Raw genomic sequence first — 22,989 nt, 5'->3', positions numbered from 1 at the left:
GGGACCAGTCTGGAGACCAGTTTATTATTTCGGAAACTAGGGGGTCACTGGTCCCAAGGACTAGTTTAAAAATTATGCTTATTTCACAGCCTGACCTGGATTTGTCAGCTAAAAATCGCACTTTAAGCCTCGGTCCACCGTCCACACTGATCTGGGTCAAAATTATTCTAAGTGACGAAGTCTGCTTTAAGTTCACAGTAGAAAATAGTTTCCTCTGCGAAGCAGACGACGCATCATTTTGACCTGATTCAGGGCCGGAAATAAGCACAGGACACTGGGCATGGTCTATAAATTTTCCAGTCAAAGGGGGGATCACTGGACAGATCTCCTATAAGAATTTTTTCTTAATTCCGGCCCTGCCCGGATTTGTCAGATAAAAATAGCGCGTTAAGCCTCGGCCCGGGTTGAGCCCGGGTCAAAATAATGAGTCATCAGCTTCACAGTAGAAAATATTGGCCCGTTTCTACTGTGAAGCAGACGACGCATCAATTGGCCTGGATTTGTAAGCTAAAAATAGTGCATTAAGCTGATCAGGTCAAAATAATGAGTCGTCGTCAGCTTCACAGTAAAAATATTGAGTATTGACCCTTTTCTACTGTGAAGCAGACGACGCATCATTTGACCCGGATTGTCAGCTAAAAATAGCGCGTTAAGCCTCGGCCCAGGCTGAACTGGGTCCAAATAATGAGTCGTCGTCAGCTTCACAGTAGAAAATATTGACCCTTTTCTACTGTGAAGCAGACGACGCATCATTCGACCCGGATTTGTCAGCTAAAAATATCGCATTAAGCCTCGGCCAAACTTTTTTAATTCTCTTTCAGTCAATTTACACAATTACATTTAATTACAATTAAATTAATTAGATGTCTTGACTAGTATTATAAGAGGCTTCGTCTATTTTCTGAACGCGTGTTATTGGTCTGTCGTCAAAGGAAACCCTTCTATCAATCATCTGATTGGTTAATCGGGCAATTTTCAAATACTCGTCGAATGACGCGTTTGTTTTGGCAATGTTTGACAAGGCCGAGGGTTCGGTCAGGCCCAGGCTGTTTATGCTGACGGTGCTGTTGTTGAATATTGGTTTTGGCTCCATGTTCTCTTGAAGAATTTCAGCCTGCGCTGAGATGTCTTGTAAACTTGACGATAAACTAACGTTAGGGGAATGAGGGACGCTTTTTGTTTCGTTATTTTTGGCCGATCGTAAATTTTCCATACTGAAATTAAGATATAGAAACGTAACTATTCAATACAGGGCCCCTGCCGAATTTCCTTCGAAATATTTATAGGTATTATCAAAAGTGGATGAGAGGAAAAGTACATGAAAATGGCCAAAAGTCGCGAGTCATCAGAGTTTCGCCGTAGTTGACTGTTTTATTGGCGTAGCTATACTGGGCCTGTTCACTCCCTTAAAATTGGTCTTGTGTTAATTCGCGGTTGCGCGGTTACCGTCGTCTGCTATTGTGTATGCTAGAACTTCCTCGATTTGTGTTTGTAGTCAGGACAGAGTAGCTGGTAATGTTTTAAAAGGTATTTGAAGGTATAATATGGATTTAAGTAAGGTTATCGAAGCAATAGAAGAGCACATAAAACTAGATACGTTTAAAACAAATCTCGGTAATTTAGCTATAGCGCGAGCAGCTTGCATCGTGATTCGCGTGATCGAGTGGGTTTTGGTTAAACCAAGGAGCATAAATGTCTGAACTACTTTCAGTCGCGAGTTTGCAAGTCCATCAGGCACTAGCAAACTAAATAGTTATTGGCGAAACTTTGATGTCCGCGTTTTTTAACACAGGCTCAATAACCATTGTCATACTTTCCCTCTCATCCACATTTGGTATTAACAAAAACGGATTTATGTAAGGAGAACGTTGTATGTAGCAAATTCTCTACCCATCCTCGACTATTTTGTATGTTTTAAGGGGAGTGGCTTATAATTTCAAAACTCGCGCTCGCCATCTATCGGCCTTATTCTTGCCTATTTCAGATACTTAAAGAAAATATTTAAAGAATCATCAATTATATATATTCTTAATTTTAAAGCTTAATTCCACTAAATCGGGAGTTATATCGTATTGCTGTCCACTTTGCTTTTTTAACACTGGCACAATTTCGGAAAAAAAAAATAAAAACTTATTTGACCACGAAAATAGAGATAATAATGACATTTTCGACCACTAGGAGTCTCTATATACAAAATTTGTGGGTGGAGTCAAATTTTAAGCAGACGAAGTTTCTCAATAAAGTATGCGAGGACGGTCACGGTACTACTAGAGGCTTAAGCTATGATCCGACGTTCTTAGTACATAAATCCGTTTTTGGTATTAAGGGTAATTTTTCATGAAAATATTGGATTATATAAGACTTTTTTTTCCAGAATTATAGGATTATAAAGGACTTTTTTTCCAGAATTATAGGATTATATAGGACTTTTTTAATCCAGAATTATAGGATTATACAGGACTTTTTTCCAGAATTATAGGATTATATAGGACTTTTTTTCCAGAATTATAGGTATTTAAAGGACTTTTTTTCCAGAATTATATGATTTTATACTACTTTTTTCCAGAATTATATGATTTTATACTACTTTTTTCCAGAATTATATGATTTTATACTACTTTTTTCCAGAATTATATGATTTTATACTACTTTTTTCCAGAATTATATGATTTTATACTACTTTTTTCCAGAATTATATGATTTTATACTACTTTTTTCCAGAATTATATGATTTTATACTACTTTTTTCCAGAATTATAGGACTTTTTGCAATGCTATAGGATATTATAGAGCCTTTTGCAAAACTATAGGATTTTATAGAACCTTTTGCAAAACTATAGGATTTTATAGAACTTTTTGCAAAACTATAGGATTTTATAGAACTTTTTGCAAAACTATAGGATTTTATAGGACGTTTTGCAAAACTATAGGATTTTATAGGACGTTTTGCAAAACTATAGGATTTTATAGGACTTTTGGCAAAAATATAGGATTTTATAGGACTTTTGGCAAAAATATAGGATTTTATAGGACTTTTGGCAAAAATATAGGATTTTATAGGACTTTTGGCAAAAATATAGGATTTTATAGGACTTTTGGCAAAAATATAGGATTTTATAGGACTTTTGGCAAAAATATAGGATTTTATAGGACTTTTGGCAAAAATATAGGATTTTATAGGACTTTTTGCAAAACTATAGGATTTTATAGGACTTTTGGCAAAAATATAGGATTTTACTGGACCTTTTGCAAAACTATTGGATTTTACTGGACCTTTTGAAAAACTATTGGATTTTAGAGGTATTACAAGACCTTTTGCAAAACTATTGGATTTTAGAGATATTACAAGACCTTTTGAAAAACTATTGGATTTTAGAGGTATTACAGGACCTCTGTGGGCCCTGCTATTGCAGAACTTGGTTTAAAAAAGTTAATTAATCACCTGTTATGTCTGCTTGGAGGCAAGCTGCTAGTCTGTCGTGGTTGGGGCAACTTTTCTCTTAACGTCTGTCTATGTTCATCAATGAGATCGCAAGCTTTGCCCAAGAGGATGATGTTATTCAGTATTTTCATAGCCACTAGGCTAAAGTAAATTCACCAAAAATTAATTAACATTTCGATATGTCACGTGACATATTGCTACAATTCAAAAATTCGTCATACATACAAAAGTACATATAAATAAAAACAAAAAGTAGCCTACACTTCATTAACAATTCCTTTGCTGCCTTTGGTTAACTGTAGACGACATGTAAACTGAAATAAGCAAATTAACTACCCTCCTCTAAATTAACCCCCTAAAGGAAATAACCAATCAGGGAAATAGGTTTAGAGAAAGTACTACTAACATGATGCTGGCGATCCAAACGTTAATTTTTGGTACTAGAGCTAGCATCTGCTACAATGTGCGCCTGCCCTCCTCTAAATTAACCCCCTACAGGGAGCAACAAATTAGGGAAGAGCCAATTGACGTCATAGGTTTATAGAAAGTAGTAGTAACATGATGCTGGCGATCCAAACATTAATATTTGGTACTACTTTATGAGCCTATTCACTGTATGGCTTGTTCCCTGTGCCCTGCAGAGGGAAGATAATCATACGCGGAGGGGGGTAGTAATAGAAAGTAGTACATGATGCTGGCGATCCAAACATTCATTTTTGGTACTACTTTGTGAGCCTATTCACGGAACGGCTTGTTCCCTGTGCCACGTAGAGGGAAGGTAATCATACGCAGAGGGGGCCTCATAGAAAGTAGTACATGATGCTGGCGATCCAACAATAAATTTTGGCACTACTTTATGAGCCTATTCACGGAACGTCTTGTTCCCTGTGCCACGTAGAGGGAAGGTAATCATTCGCAGCAGAGGGAAGGGGGTCGAAAATATTCTGGGGGTGGGGGACAAAGGGACCAAGTTTCAATTAACGAAATGTAGGATACTTTTCGTTTTTATATCTATATACTTTTTCTTGTACGATGTATCATACATTATCACTTTATAAAAGTGACCATAGCCAAGCGCCATGAGTCAACTTTGCCTACTGGACTAATGTTAAACGGAAATCATACCTACCACAAGTACAGTAAAATTAAGCATAGGATTCCACCAAAGCCACTGATGGTTACGGATCCAACCATGACGCGAAAGACCAGAGCTCCGAGTGGCAATGGTATAAAGGCCATTCTACGCGAGACTAGATCCGAATGGTCAGAGTATGCCTGCAAATATCGCAATATATATATATATATATATATGGTAAAGCTTTTAACCAAGGCCTACAATAAATTATGCTAAGTTTACATTTTTCAGTTTGCTGCTTGCCAAATCGTATGCCAAACTAACTGTATAGTCTCTATATACCTATAAAGATGTTCATTTTGGTTAATTTAAGAGTATTAATGTACAATTTGGAACGAGGGGTCGAACGTTTGTCAAAACCCTGTACATTTCGTTAGAAATCTTTCCCTAAAATGTCGTAATCTCAAAGTTCAACCTCACTCTCAGAATCCCGTGATCTCATTAAAATCTTGCATCTCATTAAAAAAAAACGGCATCTCGTTAAAAAAACCGCATCTCATTAAAAAAAAAGGCATCTCGTTAAAAAAACGGCATCTCATAAAAAAAACGGCATCTCATTAAAAAAACGGCATCTCATTAAAAAAACGGCATCTCATTAAAAAAACGGCATCTCATTAAAAAAAACGGCATCTCATTAAAAAAACGGCATCTCATTAAAAAAACGGCATCTCATTAAAAAAATCCGCATCTCATTAAAAAAAATCCGCATCTCATTAAAAAAATCCGCATCTCATTAAAAAAACCGGCATCTCATTAAAAAAACGGCATCTCATTAAAAAAACGGCATCTCATTAAAAAAACGGCATCTCATTAAAAAAACGGCATCTCATTAAAAAAACGGCATCTCATTAAAAAAACGGCATCTCATTAAAAAAACGGCATCTCATTAAAAAAATCCGCATCTCATTAAAAAAACCGGCATCTCATTAAAAAAACGGCATCTCATTAAAAAAACGGCATCTCATTAAAAAAACGGCATCTCATTAAAAAAACGGCATCTCATTAAAAAAACGGCATCTCATTAAAAAAACGGCATCTCATTAAAAAACGGTATCTCATTAAAAAAACGGCATCTCATTAAAAAAAAACGGCATCTCATTAAAAAAAACGGTATCTCATAAAAAAACCCGCATCTCATTACAAAAAAGCTTACATCCTGAAATCTTCTGCAGTTACAAAATATCCCACTAAATCTCGAAATCTTATTCTAAGTCTCGAACAAGATATCAGGATTTTTAAAATCTCAGCTCAAAAATCATGAAATCCCGTAGTTTAAAATGACGAACGTTCGAATCCTCGATTTAAAATCATTACTTACTTCGTAAGAGATTTCGTTAAACCTAGTGATGAAAGCGTGTTTAACCCAGTCAACAAGCATTTCCGCTATCAGTACCAAAATAATGTCCGGAAGTAATACCCAAAAATGTTCTAAATAGAAATATTACAATTTTGTTAAAATGTCACATAAAAGAACCGCTAAAAAAAACCGGAAATAAAGAAATTATATTAAAAAAAAACCAAATATTTGAATGACCAAATTAGTATTTAAAGGGAATGCGCAAGTACAATTTCATATCATATTTTACAAAGAAAGTGGTATTATGTTACAGTTTCAAGTCTCTACTTTCAAAATATCAAGTTTTTAATATAATTGAACCAAAGTTTCTATTTTTAAAATCCATTGAAAAAAATCACGAAAACTTATGCAGTTTCAACATATCAATAATTTTGTCTTGTCGAGCTTGTTCGCCCGTTTGATGACGTCACTATGACGTGGGGAAAAAAAGCGCGGGAATCCTATACGCGTCTCGAGCTTCTCGCCAGTCTAAACTATGGGTCTGATAGCAGAGAGAGTGGCACCATCTGACGTGAAAAATATATCTGTGACGTCAGCATACGGGAAACGTTTTAGCCTTTCATAAAAAGTGGATTTCAAATCATTTGATATGAAGCATTTTCAAATGCATATTGCAAAATAACCTGAAGTCGGAGTCAATTAAAAGCTTGATATTTTGGAATTCACAGAAATTATTTCTATCTTTTGTTATATAAATCAGAAGTTTTTCAAACGAAGCTTCTCATTCCCTTTAATAATTGATCACTGACCAATTTTTACTGACTCAAAATTTTAACTGATCTAAATGAGTCGATCCAAAGTTGTCAAGAAGCGATATCTAGTTTAGTAGGGAGAAGGTATAAACTCGCCACATTTCCAGCTTTAACTCCAATCCAAACGTCTAGTAGGTCCGGAGTTAATCCCCGCCTCTAAATTACAACCAGCAATCATCTCATTGGTTCTCAAAAATCTCACGTCGGCGCGACGCGAATGACGAAAATTAGACATATTTTCCGACTGAGGAGAAGTGGAATAGCCCGGTATCCTTTTACGTCCCCCCCCCTGTATTTTCGTAAAAAACGGGAGGAGCTATGAAGACTTACCCTCAGTCCAATTATATTCTTTCATGGTTTGCACGACGACAATCAAAAGCAAAATCAAGTAATGAAACCTTTCTCGAACATCGCTGCAAGACATTTGAAATAAGTTTTTCTTTTCAAACTTCTTGAACACCATCCCTTTTAATTCTACAAACTAAAATAATTCTTAATTAAAATAAAAATTATAGTTAAAAATTATATATCAATAGTCTGACCAAAAGTATATAGATATAAAAACCAAAAGTATTCTACACTTCATAATTGAAAGCTTGCAGACCGTGGCACAGGGAACAAACCGTCAAGTGAATAGGCTAATAAAGTAGTGCTCAGATGCTATCTCTAGTACCAAAAATTAACAAGTTTGGATAGCTAGCATCATGTACTACTTTCTGTGACCCCCCCCCCCTCTTCGCGACCGTAGCACAGGGAACAAACCGTCAAGTGAATAGGCTAATAAAGTAGTGCTCAGATGCTAGCTCTAGTACCAAAAATTAACAAGTTTAGATAGCTAGCATCATGTACTACTTTCTATGACCCCCTCTCTGCGTATGATTACCTTCGCGACCGTAGCACAGGGAACAAACCGTCAAGTGAATAGGCTAATAAAGTAGTGCTTAGATGCTAGCTCTAGTACCAAAAATAAACAAGTTTGGATCGCCAGCATCATGTTACTACTACTTTCTATAACCTTATGACGTCAAAAAGCTCTTCCCTGATTGGTTAGTTCCTGTAGGTTTTAATTTAGAGGATGGTAGTTAATTTGCTTATTTCAGGCAGCTAGGGAATTGTTAATGAAGTGTACTTTTTGTTTTTATATATATATATACTTTTGGTCTGGGTGAAATAATGCAATCATCCTGTTAAAAACGTATTCAGGGAAATGGCTCACATCTTCGGGTTTAATAACAATTGTATAAATCGCTTGGACCAGTTTTTAAATTCAGCTTTGGGAGTTACTGGTTCTAGCCTCTAGGGACCAGCTTATTAAATTCTTTGACCAGTTTTAAAATTCAGTAGGGGTTACTGGTCTTTGGGACCAGTTTTAAAATTTTTTGGACCATTTTTTAAATTCCTGAAGTGGGGGTTACTGGTCTTCGGGACCAGTTTATTAATTGCTTGGACCAGTTTTTAAAATCAGCATTAAGGTTAATAGTCCTCGGGACCAGTTTATTAATTGCTTGGACCAGTTTTTAAAATCAGCATTAAGGTTAATAGTCCTCGGGACCAGTTTATTAATTGCTTGGACCAGTTTTTAAAATCAGCATTAAGGTTAATAGTCCTCGGGACCAGTTTATTAATTGCTTGGACCAGTTTTTAAAATCAGCATTAAGGTTAATAGTCCTCGGGACCAGTTTATTAATTCCTTGGACCAGTTTTTAAAATCAGTAACAAGGGATAATAGTCCTCGGGACCAGTTTTTAAAGTCACAAAACAGGGGGTTACTGGTCATTAAAAACATTAGGATAAAATTGATAACTCCCATCCTAATGTTTTCACACATATTTAAACAAAAATCATTTTTCTACTTCATTATCCCTTAATTTAAAGGGAGGCTGAATGCATTATTTCAAATCAGGAAACTAATTAATTAGGTAATTAGTAATTTACATTGTTTGACATCATAATCGTCAACAGCGCCTTGTTTTGAGAGTTAATCGCAACATTTAGAGTTGTTGCTTGAAAGAGTACTAGTAAAGTATGTAAAACTGATAACTATGTTAAGGAAAATACACTTATCAATATCATAAGTTCATAAGTGATATGTTCATTCCATAAGTTTGTCAATGGTTACAAACAGGAGCTTGTTCATGAAGTGATTGAAGTAGGTCATAGATTCGAGGTAAAGCGACATGCTGTCAAAGGCTTAGTAATGCAGACTAAATAGGACCTAGATGGAAGCCCTGCGAAATTAATTAAAGGGATAGAACCAAGTTTTTCCATCTAGTATAAACTGCATTTGGTTACATATAAAAAAGTATGCCTAAAATTATGTGGTGTACGTAAAAAGTCTGAAAAAAGATTTTAATTACGGAAAAAGAACGTTATAAGTTTAAAAATTTAAACTATTAATGGGCACCCGCCAACTTGTTTATCCCCGTTGTTTCGTCACAACGGGATGCGATCCTATTGGTAGGGAAACAAGGGGTTCCGAGTGAAACCCTTACAATTTTGTCGCGCTTTCTAATGTATTTTAGCAATGTATAATGAACTCCATATTGATATAATAGCAAAGGATAATTATTTCAAAAACCGCCGCTCCGTAATATTTTGACTCCATCATAGATGGCGACAAAGTCGCTTGTGATAGGGCAGTAGTTGGCGACAAAAATAATATTTAGTTTTAATAGTTTTTCTTCGTAAAATAATGAGTGAATTTACATGAATATTCAATTAAATTTTTACTGAGTGAAATTATGTAAATATTTAAATAATTTAATAACTATTTTTAAAGAAAATAATAAAATCTCCCGCAGTTGGGCTCGAACCCACGCGCCGCTCCGTAATATTTTGACTCCATCATAGATGGCGACAAAGTCGCTTGTGATAGGGCAGTAGTTTAAAGAGGGCGAAGGCGAGACGACGACGAAGGCGGAGCTGACGACGAAAAAATGCGACGACGAAGGCGGAGCTAATTTTCCGTTTTATGTCTCATAAATGGATGTCCGTAATATTTTGTCCCATCATAGATGGCGACAAAATAAAAACTGGAATGCTTCCACCGATTTTAGCTTCTGCAGTAGGATTTTTTGTTACTTTTTGTACTGGGGAAGCAGCGCATATTTAAGAAGACGATTGTAAACATAATTCTGAATTTTCATATTTATTATCCTTTGTTCTCGTAACTCTTGGTTACGTTGTAGAGTAAGGATGATAGCGATTTGTCAAAATTGTCACAAGTAATGTCCAAAACACCACATTTTTACGCTATTTTGGCAAAGGCTTAGCTTCCATATATAATAGCAAAAACGGATTTATGGGATAAGAACGTCGGATCGTAGCTTTAGCCTCTAGTACCATCCTCGCATACTTTATTGAGAAACTTCGTCTGCTTATATTTTGATTCCACCCACAAATTCGATCGCTAGAGTCTAGAAGTAGCTATATACAGAATTTGTGGGTGGAGTCAAAATATAAGCAGACGAAGTTTCTCAATAAAGTATGCGAGGATGGGGAGTAAATTCGCTAACTCCGACGTTCTTATCCCATAAATCCGTTTTTGATAATAGAGTAATGGCAGCTCTCTGCCTTCGACTGTATTAAGCTCTATGGGGAAATAACATGGGGTGCCATTAGTCTATAATGGTATGGCTTTATTTTAGCCTAATGGCCCTAATCTAAGCTTCTACACATTTTTATTTGTAATTAAACCTTGTAAAACTATTACTTTGAACACCAAAATTACAGTGAAACTATTTACCTTCCTTTATAACTTTCAAAGCATCCCCGTATCGAAATTAAAAATATTAATGGGGCGAAAATGCAGAATAGTATGAAAACTACTTTTAGGAGTAAATCTACCATATTTCCGTGTGAGAGGAGGGTAGCGGGGGTAATGTAGGTGTTTCGCTCGTGTTTTTCCCAAACGACTGTAGAGGGGGCAGTGATCGGAACGGTGCCCAAAAATTATAATTTTAAAAACTAATTAAAAATAGTTAAGTTATTAAAACTATCAATATATATATATTTTTGAAAACGTAATTTTAGGTTCTATCTGATTTAAAAAAATGAAAGCTTTTCATTAGTGGTCAAAAGATCGATTCTATCCCTTTAACAGCACCGAGTGTAGGACTTCAAATTGCCTCGCTTTAGTCGTTTTCCCTCGAACTAGTTATCTCGAGCAGTCTGGGAAATAGCACACTTCCTATGGTTCAAAACCAGTTTATTAGTTGCTGGACTAGTTTTTAAATTCAAGAAGTGGGGATTACTGGTCCTCAGGACCAGTTTATTAATTGCATTTCTATAGGAAAACAAAGGCTGGGACCATTCTGGAGACCAGTTTGTTAACTGTTTGGACTAGTTTTTAAATTCAAGAAGTGGGGGGTTGCTGGTCCTCGGGACCAGTTTTTTAATTGCAATTCTATAGGATAACAAAGGCTGGGACCATTCTGGAGACCAGTTTATTAATTGATTGGACTAGTTTTTTAATTCAAGAAGTGGGGGTTACTGGTCCTCGGGACCAGTTTATTAATTGCTTGGACTAGTTTTTAAATTCAAGAAGTGGGGGGTTGCTGGTCCTCGGGACCAGTTTTTTAATTGCAATTCTATAGGATAACAAAGGCTGGGACCATTCTGGAGACCAGTTTATTAATTGATTGGACTAGTTTTTTAATTCAAGAAGTGGGGGTTACTGGTCCTCGGGACCAGTTTATTAATTGCTTGGACTAGTTTTTAAATTCAAGAAGTGGGGGTTGCTGGTCCTCGGGACCAGTTTTTTAATAGCAAATCAATAGGAGAACAAAGGCTGGGACCAGTCCGGAGACCAGTTTATTAATTGCTTGGACTAGTTTTTAAATTCAATAAGTGGGGGTTACTGGTCCTCGGGACCAGTTTATTTATTGCAAATCTATGGGAGAACAAAGGCGGGAACCAGTCCGGAGACCAGTTTATTAATTGCTTGGACTAGTTTTTAAATTCAAGAAGTGGGGGTTACTGGTCCTCGGGACCAGTTTATTAATTGCAATTCTATAGGAGAACAAAGGCTGGGACCAGTCCGGAGACCAGTTTATTAATTGCTTGGACCAGTTTTGAAATTCAATAAGTGGGGGTTACTGGTCCTCGGGACCAGTTTATTAATTGCAAATCAATAGGAGAACAAAGGCGGGAACCAGTCCGGAGAGCAGTTTATTAATTGCTTGGACTAGTTTTCAAATTCAAAAAGTGCATGGGGTTACTGGTCCTCGGGACCAGTTTATTAACTGCAATTCTATAGGAGAACGAAGGCTGGGACCAGTTGGGAGACCAGTTTATTAATTGCTTGGACCAGTTTTGAAATTCAATAAGTGGGGGTTACTGGTCCTCGGGACCAGTTTATTAATTGCAATAAGTGGGGGTTACTGGTCCTCGGGACCAGTTTATTAATTGCAATTCTATAGGAGAACAAAGGCTGGGACCAGTCCGGAGGCTAGTTTATTATTTCGGACACTAGGGGGTCACTGGTCCGTGGTCCCAAGGGCTAGTTTAAATAAGTAGTGTCATACTTATGGAACGGAACATATAACTTATGGTTTGACGTAATGCACCATAATATCAAACGGAATCAACCAACATTAAGGTGGCTATGAATTCTGAAATCACCACCACTTACTTTAAGCAATTTCCTTCTTATTGCTGATTTTGAAAATTAGGGTTCAAATTTTTTTTTAAAAAAAACCCCAGGGGTTTTATTGGGTTTTACACACCATAAAAAAACCCACTAAATAAAACCCTGATCACTAAGATCTTCAATTTGAATGCAAGAATAATTTCATTTTAAGGATATTTGTAAATGTTGCTTCAACTTCAAGGGTTTTATTTAATAGTATTTGGTTTTTTTTTTAAGCAACATTTTAAGACTTTTTTTTTACTAAGCAGTTACTTTTGAATGAAAATGTCTACCATGAACGCAACTGCTACAGATATAAAACACAAAAACCCAAAAAAATAAACGGAATAAAACCTAGATCAAAACCCCGAAAAAACCAAAATAAAACCCCGAAAAAGCAAAAAAAAAACCCCCAGAGAAAAAACCGAAATAAAACCTAGAAAAAAAAACCAAAATAAACCCAGGAAGACCCCCCCCCCCAAAAAAACCCCTAATAAAACCCAAGAAAAAAACCCCAAATAAAACCCAAGAAAAAAACCCAAAAAAACCCCAGAGAAAAAACCCAAAAAAAAACCCCAGAGAAAAAACCCAAAAAAAAACCCCAGAGAAAAAACCCAAAAAAACCCCAGAGAAAAAACCCACTTTAACCTAGAAAAAAACCAAAATAAAACCTTGGAAAAAAAACCAAAATAAACAAAGGAAAAACGCCCAAAAACCCATAAAAAACCCCAAATAAAACCCATAAAAAGCCCAAATAAAACCCATAAAAAAACCCAAATAAAACCCATAAAAAAACCCAAATAAAACCCATAAAAAACCCCAAATAAAACCCATAAAAGAACCCCAAATAAAACCCATTAAAAAACCCCAAATAAAACCCATAAAAAACCCCAAATAAAACCCATAAAAAAACCCCAAATAAAACCAACAATAAAATAAAACCAGGTGGCCCAGGTTTTTTTAACCCTTTTGAAAATATGGTTTTAAAAGGATACAAACGTAACCAATGGCCATCATTAAGTGGGGTAAAAGGCCTAAATGTTCTCTCTTCCTTCCGCGAGGTTCAGTCGCTGTCCAAAACAGCGCGTCTAAAATATCTTGACCAAAGGACGAAAAGAGTCTATCCGCTATCTAAAATTAACGCGTTTAATTAATACATTACGGGATATACAGGATGGTAAGACCGAAGTATAGTGGATTCAATTGGAAATCAATTTAAAGTAGAAAATGTTCAAGGACATTTTGACCTAACGGCCACCCTAAGCAAGCTAAGATTGGAGAGTTTGGTAAACGTTTACTACAAAATTTATCGCGAATAAGTTAGAGCCCCAAAATACTCGCGAATAAGTTAGAGCCCCAAAATACTCGCGAATAAGTTAGAGCCCCAAAATACTCGCGAATAAGTTAGAGCCCCAAAATACTCGCGAATAAGTTAGAGCCCCAAAATACTCGCGAATAAGTTAGAGCCCCAAAATACTCGCGAATAAGTTAGAGCCCCAAAATACTCGCGAATAAGTTAGAGCCCCAAAATACTCGCGAATAAGTTAGAGCCCCAAAATACTCGCGAATAAGTTAGAGCCCCAAAATACACGCGATTAAGTTAGAGCCCCAAAATACTCGCGATTAAGTTAGAGCCCCAAAATACTCGCGATTAAGTTAGAGCCCCAAAATACTCGCGATTAAGTTAGAGCCCCAAAATACTCGCGATTAAGTTAGAGCCCCAAAATACTCGCGATTAAGTTAGAGCCCCAAAATACTCGCGATTAAGTTAGAGCCCCAAAATACTCGCGAATAAGTTAGAGCCCCAAAATACTCGCGAATAAGTTAGAGCCCCAAAATACTCGCGAATAAGTTAGAGCCCCAAAATACTCGCGAATAAGTTAGAGCCCCAAAATACTCGCGAATAAGTTAGAGCCCCAAAATACTCGCGAATAAGTTAGAGCCCCAAAATACTCGCGAATAAGTTAGAGCCCCAAAATACTCGCGAATAAGTTAGAGCCCCAAAATACACGCGAATAAGTTTGAGCCCCAAATACTCGCGAATAAGTTTGAGCCCCAAATACTCGCGAATAAGTTAGAGGCCCATATTAGTCGCGAATAAGTTAGAGCCCCAAATACTCGCGAATAAGTTAGAGCCCCAAATACTCGCGAATAAGTTAGAGCCCCAAATACTCGCGAATAAGTTAGAGCCCAAATACTCGCGAATAAGTTAGAGCCCCAAATACTCGCGAATAAGTTAGAGCCCCAAATACTCGCGAATAAGTTAGAGCCCCAAATACTCGCGAATAAGTTAGAGCCCCAAATACTCGCGAATAAGTTAGAGCCCCAAATACTCGCGAATAAGTTTGAGCCCCAAATACTCGCGAATAAGTTTGAGCCCCAAATACTCGCGAATAAGTTTGAGGCCCATATTAGTCGCGAATAAGTTAGAGCCCCAAATACTCGCGAATAAGTTTGAGCCCCAAATACTCGCGAATAAGTTTGAGCCCCAAATACTCGCGAATAAGTTTGAGCCCCAAATACTCGCGAATAAGTTAGAGCCCCAAATACTCGCGAATAAGTTTGAGCCCCAAAATACTCGCGAATAAGTTAGAGCCCCAAATACTCGCGAATAAGTTAAGAGCCCCAAATACTCGCGAATAAGTTAAGAGCCCCAAATACTCGCGAATAAGTTAAGAGCCCCAAATACTCGCGAATAAGTTAGAGCCCCAAATACTCGCGACTAAGTTAGAGCCCCAAATACTCGCGACTAAGTTAGAGCCCCAAATGCTCGCGACTAAGTTAGAGCCTCAAATACTCGCGAATAAGTTAGAGCCCTTAAGCTTTGTCCACATTGAGTTCGCGCTCGCGTGTTCGCGCCTTCGTCTATTCGCATCTTCGCAAAGATCACGAAAAACATTTGCACTTCTGTTCAGATACAAGCAAAAATTTTGCTTTTCCCATTCTGAGAGCCAATAAAAATTGAGCAATCATTGCGCCATCTGCCCTTCTCCATCGACGTTGTCCAAAGAGAAAAACGAAACTAATCGCCCCCTGCCTTCCTCTCGTCTGTGATTGGTGCTTTTCTCGCGAAGACGCGAAATTCTTGGCCTAGTCGCAAGAAATTTGTATCTTCGCGAGGTGAGGACGCAAAGTAGCGAAAACCCAATGTGGACAGTAGCGCGATCTTGCAAACAAGCAAAGCGAAGAAACGAACTCGCAAAATGTGTCAGTCTGGACAGGCCTTAACCCTCGCTCTACCTGTGAAAAGGTCTATAGAAACCGTTAACTATACACCTCTAATTCCAATCAAAGAACATTTTAAACTCAAAATCAACCATAGAACTCGCCCCCTATACTTCGGTCCCACCAACCTTTTTTCGAACACCCTTTATAAATATGAAAATTAACTCTTACCTCCAGCATGTTAAAAAATATGTACAACTTAATGACTGATTGACTTTTAACGATATGGTACAGCATAGATGTATCGACCGATAACATCATAATACTGACTACTATAAGGATAATTCCTTTTAACAAATCACAGATTTCCGCTGGTTGTAAGATTTTTCTCGCTGAATGACACGGCGAATTTAAATTAAAGCTAAAATTAAAATTAAAGTTAATATTTAATAATCAAAAGTATATAGGCATAAAAACAAAAAGTAGCCTACACTTCATTAGCAATTTCCTACACGAATTAAAGGGAGTGCGAATTTACAATTTCATATCATATTTTACGACGAAAGTGGTATTATGTTACACTTTCAAGTCCCCTACTTTCAAAATATCAAGTTTTTAATATAATTGAACCAAAGTTTCTATTTTTAAAATCCATTGAACCAAATCACGAAAAATCAGTTTCGATATATCAATAATTTTGTCTTGTCGAGCTTGTTCGCCCGTTTGATGACATCACTATGACGTGGGGAAAAAAAGCGCGGGAATCCTATACGCGTCTCGACTCTCAAGCTTCTCGCCAGGGTTGGCGATTTTTTTGATTTTTTCAAAAAAATCAAAAAAATCGATTTTTTTGATTTAAATCGGATTTTTTTGATTTTAATTGATTTATTTGATTTTTTTGATTTTTATTGAACTAATAGATAGTAAATTACCAACATGAAAACTTTTGAGTCAAAATTAAGCAAAAGCAAAATAATCATGACATTTAAGCAGCTATTTGATATTATTACTATTCAAATGCTTGTATAAAAAGACTAGCTTGACCTCTATTTCATTTCCTAGCCTTTCCAGCAAGACAAACTGGAGTTCTGGGAAAAACATACATTGAAATATACCAAAACCACGATTATTTTTAATTTTAGGTCTTTTCTAATTAAGTTTCTTCTCGAGTTACTTAAAATACTCCTTGGAATCTTAGAAAACATTTTTTAAAAATAAAAATATATTCTTGATTTTAATCAAATGATTTTTTTAAAAAAATCGCTTGATTTAAATCATGATTTAAATCAGTGATAATAAAATGTATACTATCAAAGATAACATTTTTCAATGATCCCATTTGGGCTTTTATAAATTTCACCCCTAATTAAATTCTAAATTTAACTCAATCAATCTGACAAAATGGAGACTAAAAAAGAGTAAAACTTTGTTAGCTTTATCATAGCCACCCTTTATATTTTAGACAACCCTGCTTCTCGCCAGTCTAAACTCTGGGTCTGATAGCGGAGAGAGTGGCTCCATCTCACGTGAAAAATATATCTGTGACGTCACCCGACGGGGAAACGTTTTAGCCTTTCATAAAATGGGGATTTCAAATCATCTCATATGAAGCATTTTCAAAAATGCATATTGCGGCCAAACAACCAGAAATGGGAGAATTAAAAGCTTGATATTTTTCAATTCACAGAAATTAATTCTATCTTTTGTTATATAAATCAGAGGTTTTTCTAACGAAGCTTCTGATTCCCTTTAACCAATCAGGAAAGAGCTCCTTGACATTATAGTTTTATAGGAAAAGTTGCATAATGCTGGCGATCCAAGCATTACTTTTTAGTACTGCTAATTTATGAGCAGAGGGGGGGTCGACACTATTCTGGTGGGGGGGGGGACAAAGGAGTTAGGGCTTCTCATATTTCACGGCGCCAGAAAGTTTCAATTAACGAAGTGTAGGATACTTTTTGTTTCTATGTCTATACACTTTTGATATTATCTACATTATTCTCGATGCGTGTGCCAAGGCTTAATTTTTGTGATGAGTCTGAAAAATAGCAAACTTCCTCTGGTCCAAAACTAATTTATTAATTGCTTGGACCAGTTTTTAAATTCCAGAACTGGTGGTTACTGCTCCTCAGGACCAGTTTGTTAATTGCAAATCTTAAGGAAAACCTAAGGGAGGACAAATCCAAGGACCAGATTATTATTAAATGGCTGGACCAGTTTCAAATTCAAGAAGTGGGGGTTTCTGGTCCTTGGGACCAGTTTATTAATTGTAATCTAAAGAAAACCTAAGGGAGGACAAGTCCAAGGACCAGATTATTATTAAATGGCTGGACCATTTTTATTAATTGCAAATCTAAAGAAAAACAAAGAGGGGTACAGATTCAAGGACCAGTTTATCACTTCGGACACAATGGAGAGGGTCACTGGTCCCAAGGACGAGTTTGAAAAATATTCCTATTACCCAGATTGATTGGATTTGATTGGATTGAAACGTTTTGATGCTAAAGCAGACGACACCTCATTTGACCGGGATTTATCAGTTAAAAAGCTTTCGCCCTAAGCCTTGGCACACGAATCGCGAATATTGTCACGTGGATTGGTAGGAAATATTTACCTGATGAAAAATTTCATCGACCTCGATAAAAGGAACCATAAAGAGAGCATAAAACGTAACGGTAGGAAGGTAAAAACAAATAGGAACGCATCTGCGCATTGGAAAAAACCATATAAAATGAACTGAAATGTAAAGAAATAATATACATGAAAATGTCTCTTAACATAAATATATAAATATATATAACCAAGAACAGGGTTCGAATTAAAAAAAAAACCTGCCCAAAAAACCCAGGGGTTTCATTGGGTTTTACTCAACATAAAATCCCAGTTAAAGGGAGGGTGAAGTGGAAAATCAAGTGATTTTTTATCGATTCTTCTTCCAATTATTAGACCAGTCTGCGTAGTAAAACATTCAGGAAATACAGACTCCGAATGATATTAAAATTCAAATTAGGTTCAGATTTTAAGGATAATTTTAAAGAAGCCCCTCCGACCAATCGCGTAACGCCCTGCCTTTTAATTAACAAAATTCTCGTGGCACGTTCCGTGTCGAATGAAATTCATCACGAGATTTGATAAAATTAGGCGCGCGACGTGATAATCGTGGCGCGAGACATGGAACGTGCCACGAGAATTTTCTTAATAAAAAGGCAGGGCGTTACGCGATTGGTTGGAGGTCCTTCTTTAAAATTATCCTTAAAATCTGAACCTAATTTGAATCTTAAAATCATTCGGAGTCTGTATTTCCTGGATGTTTGACTATGCAGACTGGTCTTATAATTAGTAGAAAAATCGATAAAAATCACTCGATTTTCTACTTCACCCTCCCTTTAATAAAACCCTGATTACTTCAATTTTGATGATGTATCCAATAAAACCCGGTGGGCTGGGACTTTATAATATCCAATAAAACCCGGTGGGCTAGGTTTTTTTAATAAAACCCATAAAACCCGGTGGGCTAGGTGTTTATTTATAAAACCCATAAAACCCGGTGGGCTAGGTGTTTCTTTAATAAAACCCATAAAAACCCGGTGGGCTAGGTGTTTCTTTAATAAAACCCATAAAAACCCGGTGGGCTGGGTTTTTCTTTAATAAAACCCATAAAAACCCGGTGGGCTGGGTTTTTCTTTAATAAAACCCATAAAAACCCCATGGGCTGGGTTTTTCTTTAATAAAACCCATAAAAACCCCATGGGCTGGGTTTTTCTTTAATAAAACCCATAAAAACCCCATGGGCTGGGTTTTTCTTTAATAAAACCCATAAAAACCCCATGGGCTGGGTTTTTCTTTAATAAAACCCATAAAAACCCCATGGGCTGGGTTTTTCTTTAATAAAACCCATAAAAACCCCATGGGCTGGGTTTTTCTTTAATAAAACCCATAAAAACCCCATGGGCTGGGTTTTTCTTTAATAAAACCCATAAAAACCCCATGGGCTGGGTTTTTCTTTAATAAAACCCATAAAAACCCGGTGGGCTGGGTTTTTTTTAATAAAACCCATAAAAACCCGGTGGGCTGGGTTTTTTTTTAATAAAACCCATAAAAACCCGGTGGGCTGGGTTTTTTTTTAATAAAACCCATAAAAACCCGGTGGGCTGGGTTTTTTTAATAAAACCCATAAAAACCCCATGGGCTGGGGTTTTTTTTAATAAAACCCATAAAAACCCCATGGGCTGGGTTTTTTTTTAATAAAACCCATAAAAACCCCATGAGCTGGGTTTTTTTTAATAAAACCCATAAAAACCCCATGAGCTGGGTTTTTTTTAATAAAACCCATAAAAACCCCATGAGCTGGGTTTTTTTTAATAAAACCCATAAAAACCCCATGGGCTGGGTTTTTTTTAATAAAACCCATAAAAACCCCATGGGCTGGGTTTTTTTTTAATAAAACCCATAAAAACCCCGTGGGCTAGGTTTTTTTTTAATAAAACCCATAAAAACGCCGTGGGCTAGGTTTTTTTTAATAAAACCCATAAAAACCCCGTGGGCTAGGTTTTTTTTAATAAAACCCATAAAAACCCGGTGGGCTAGGTTTTTTTAATAAAACCCATAAAAACCCGGTGGGCTAGGTTTTTTTAATAAAACCCATAAAAACCTGGTGAGCTAGGTTTGTTTTTAATAAAACCCATAAAAACCCGGTGTGGTAGGTTTTTTTTAATAAAACCCATAAAAACCCGGTGGGCTAGGTTTGTTTTTAATAAAACCCATAAAAACCCGGTGTGGTAGGTTTTTTTTAATAAAACCCATAAAACCCGGTGGGCTAGGTTTTTTTAATAAAACCCATAAAAACCCGGTGTGGTAGGTTTTTTTTAACAAAACCCATAAAACCCGGTGGGCTAGGTTTTTTTTAACAAAACCCATAAAACCCGGTGGGCTAGGTTTTTTTTAATAAAACCCATAAAAACCCAGTGTGGTAGCTTTTTTTTTAATAAAACCCATAAAACCCGGAGGGCTAGGTTTTTTAATAAAACCCATAAAACCTGGTGGGCTAGGTTTGTTTTTTTAATAACACCCATAAAAACCCGGTGGGCTAGGTTTTTTAAAAAAAACATAAAAACCCGGTGGGCTAGGTTTTTAAAAAAAACCCATAAAAACCCGGTGGGCTAGGTTTTCTTTTAATAAAACCCATAAAAACCCGGTGGGCTAGGTTTTCTTTTAATAAAACCCATAAAAACCCGGTGGGCTAGGTTTTTTTTCAAATAAACCCATAAAAATCCGGTGGGACGAATTTCTTCCCGTTATTCACCCCCATGATTCCATGAATCCCGACCTAAGCCTAACTTCCGGCGAAAGGGAATAAGGAAATTCGTCTGTCGTCTGCTACAGTACATATTTTTGGCTTTTGTAGCAGACGACAGACGAATTTCTTCCCGTTACTCACCCCCATGAATCCCGAGCTAAGCCTAACTTCCGGCGAAAGGGAATAAGGAAATTGGTCTGTCGTCCGCTACAGTACATATTTTTGGCTTTTGTAGCAGACGACAGACGAATTTCTTCCCGTTACTCACCCCCGCCCCATGAATCCCGAGCTAAGCCTAACTTCTGGCGAAAGGGAATAAGGAAATTGGTCTGTCGTCCGCTACAGTACATATTTTTGGCTTTTGTAGCAGACGACGGACGAATTTCTTCCCGTTACTCACCCCCATGAATCCCGAGCTAAGCCTAACTTCCGGCGAAAGGGAATAAGGAAATTGGTCTGTCGTCCGCTACAGTACATATTTTTGGCTTTAGTAGCAGACGACAGACGAATTTCTTCCCGTTACTCGCCCCCATGAATCCCGAGCTAAGCCTAACTTCCAGCGAAAGGGAATAAGGAAATTCGTCTATCGTCCGCTACAGTACATATTTTTGGCTTTTGTAGCAGACGACAGACGAATTTCTTCCCGTTACTCGCTCCCATGAATCCCGAGCTAAGCCTAACTTCCGGCGAAAGGGAATAAGGAAATTCGTCTGTCGTCCGCTACAGTACATATTTTTGGCTTTAGTAGCAGACGACAGACGAATTTCTTCCCGTTACTCGCCCCCATGAATCCCGAGCTAAGCCTAACTTCCAGCGAAAGGGAATAAGGAAATTCGTCTGTCGTCCGCTACAGTACATATTTTTGGCTTTTGTAGCAGACGACAGACGAATTTCTTCCCGTTACTCGCTCCCATGAATCCCGAGCTAAGCCTAACTTCCGGCGAAAGGGAATAAGGAAATTCGTCTGTCGTCCGCTACAGCACATATTTTTGGCTTTTGTAGCAGACGACAGACGAATTTCTTCCCGTTACTCGCCCCCATGAATCCCGGCGAAAGGGAATAAGGTGGATTAAAGGCAAAATCAAACCTTTTCAAGTTCTCTAGGAATCTTCATGAAAACATAAAATTTCTCTCTCCGTTCAGCATACCGCTGTTCATCGTTCTCCAGCATATAACCTCTGCGTAGTTCGCCATAAACATAATCATACAGCGAAAACTCTTTCAAATAAATTGCATTGCAATTAATTATGCTAATTAACCATTAATTAATTAAGATTTAGACTTACTAGATGAAGGTGAATCTATTCTAGGCCTCTTATGGGACTCAAACCCATCTTTGCCTTCTGATTTCTTTGGGCTACTACTTGAACTTTTGAACGGAATTTTCTGTTCTTTAGCTTCAAACTCAAGCGAAGTTGGTACTTTAAAGACATTGGACACTCTTTCGCGATTTTCTGTACCGTCTTTTTTGGAACTACTTTCAAAAACATCTTTTATGTGACTTAATCTTTCAGTTGATTCCGTGGTGGGTTTTGTAGAATTGTCACTTAAGCCTTGGCTAGAAATTTCAGATTCCGGCTTATCATTCAACAGCGTACAGTCCGTACTTTGCTCTTTCGATTTGTTTTTGGCAATAGCTTCGGAAAGTGCCTCGGCTATGTCTTTACTCGTTTCCATTATGTTTTTTTCGTCAACAGAATTCATTATTAATAAAGATAAAAAATACATCAACATTAAAAAATATAATATTTATTATTACTCTAATCGCATTGGCCATGGCCAACTTGGATTATCTAAATTAGGTAAATGAGTTGGCCGTGTAAAGCCAATCTGGGAAATAAGAATATTTATTAAACCAAAGAGAGTTTAGGAGAGGAGTGGAAAGAGGGGATAATCTGGTTGCTCTTTTCTACCGCACATCTTCAATGCCCAGTACCGAGACATTTCCGTTTGAGACATTAAATGGTATCGTAGGTGGCGCGACTGAGCCGGAAACTCCCTCGTACCACTAGTATATAATAGGGGAAACATTGTAATTTAGCCTTGTGGAGCGGGGGAGCTTCAACTCCTCCCCTATACTCTCTTTGATTAAACTTCTCCTTGGGACAAGTTGGGACTCGGGAGCAGTCATAGCCAGGGTGGGAAATAAGTTTTTTTTTAAACTGAAATTTCGCCCGCGACCCCTGGAATAAATGAACTGGTCCATAATGGTT

At 37.2% G+C, this 22,989-nt stretch overlaps 1 protein-coding gene across 1 annotated transcript; it reads right to left on the bottom strand.

The window, feature by feature from the left end:
- Positions 1 to 790: 790 nt before the first annotated feature.
- Positions 791 to 22,565, bottom strand: LOC149594197 (transmembrane anterior posterior transformation protein 1 homolog). The gene is made up of 12 exons (XM_089861323.1): positions 22,063 to 22,565; positions 21,864 to 21,994; positions 18,095 to 18,216; positions 15,712 to 15,901; positions 13,311 to 13,446; positions 8,622 to 8,719; positions 7,017 to 7,167; positions 5,896 to 6,005; positions 4,800 to 4,859; positions 4,572 to 4,717; positions 3,443 to 3,583; positions 791 to 1,214 (listed from the first exon to the last, which is right to left on the bottom strand). The coding sequence occupies exons 1-12, from the start codon at positions 22,508 to 22,510 to the stop codon at positions 860 to 862; spliced, it is 2,088 nt and encodes a 695-aa protein (XP_089717449.1). The 5' UTR covers positions 22,511 to 22,565; the 3' UTR covers positions 791 to 859.
- Between the last annotated feature and the right edge of the window lie 424 nt (positions 22,566 to 22,989).

The sequence above is a fragment of the Phalangium opilio genome, unplaced genomic scaffold (assembly GCF_054372755.1).
Source record: "Phalangium opilio isolate 3A_F unplaced genomic scaffold, DU_Popi_V2 ptg000390l_1, whole genome shotgun sequence".
Lineage (NCBI taxonomy): Eukaryota > Metazoa > Arthropoda > Arachnida > Opiliones > Phalangiidae > Phalangium > Phalangium opilio.
Note: the sequence above shows the minus strand (reverse complement) of the source record. Positions and strands in the feature narration are given on the sequence as shown.

Coding starts and splice junctions, on each gene's coding strand:
- LOC149594197 (XM_089861323.1), bottom strand. CDS start 22,510: ATGTTGATGTATTTTTTATCTTTATTAATAATGAATTCTGTTGACGAA. Junction 21,995..22,062: donor AATAGATTCACCTTCATCTA/GTAAGTCTAAAT, acceptor TTTATTTGAAAG/AGTTTTCGCTGTATGATTAT. Junction 7,168..8,621: donor CGATTATGATGTCAAACAAT/GTAAATTACTAA, acceptor GAATTATTTTAG/TTTGTAGAATTAAAAGGGAT.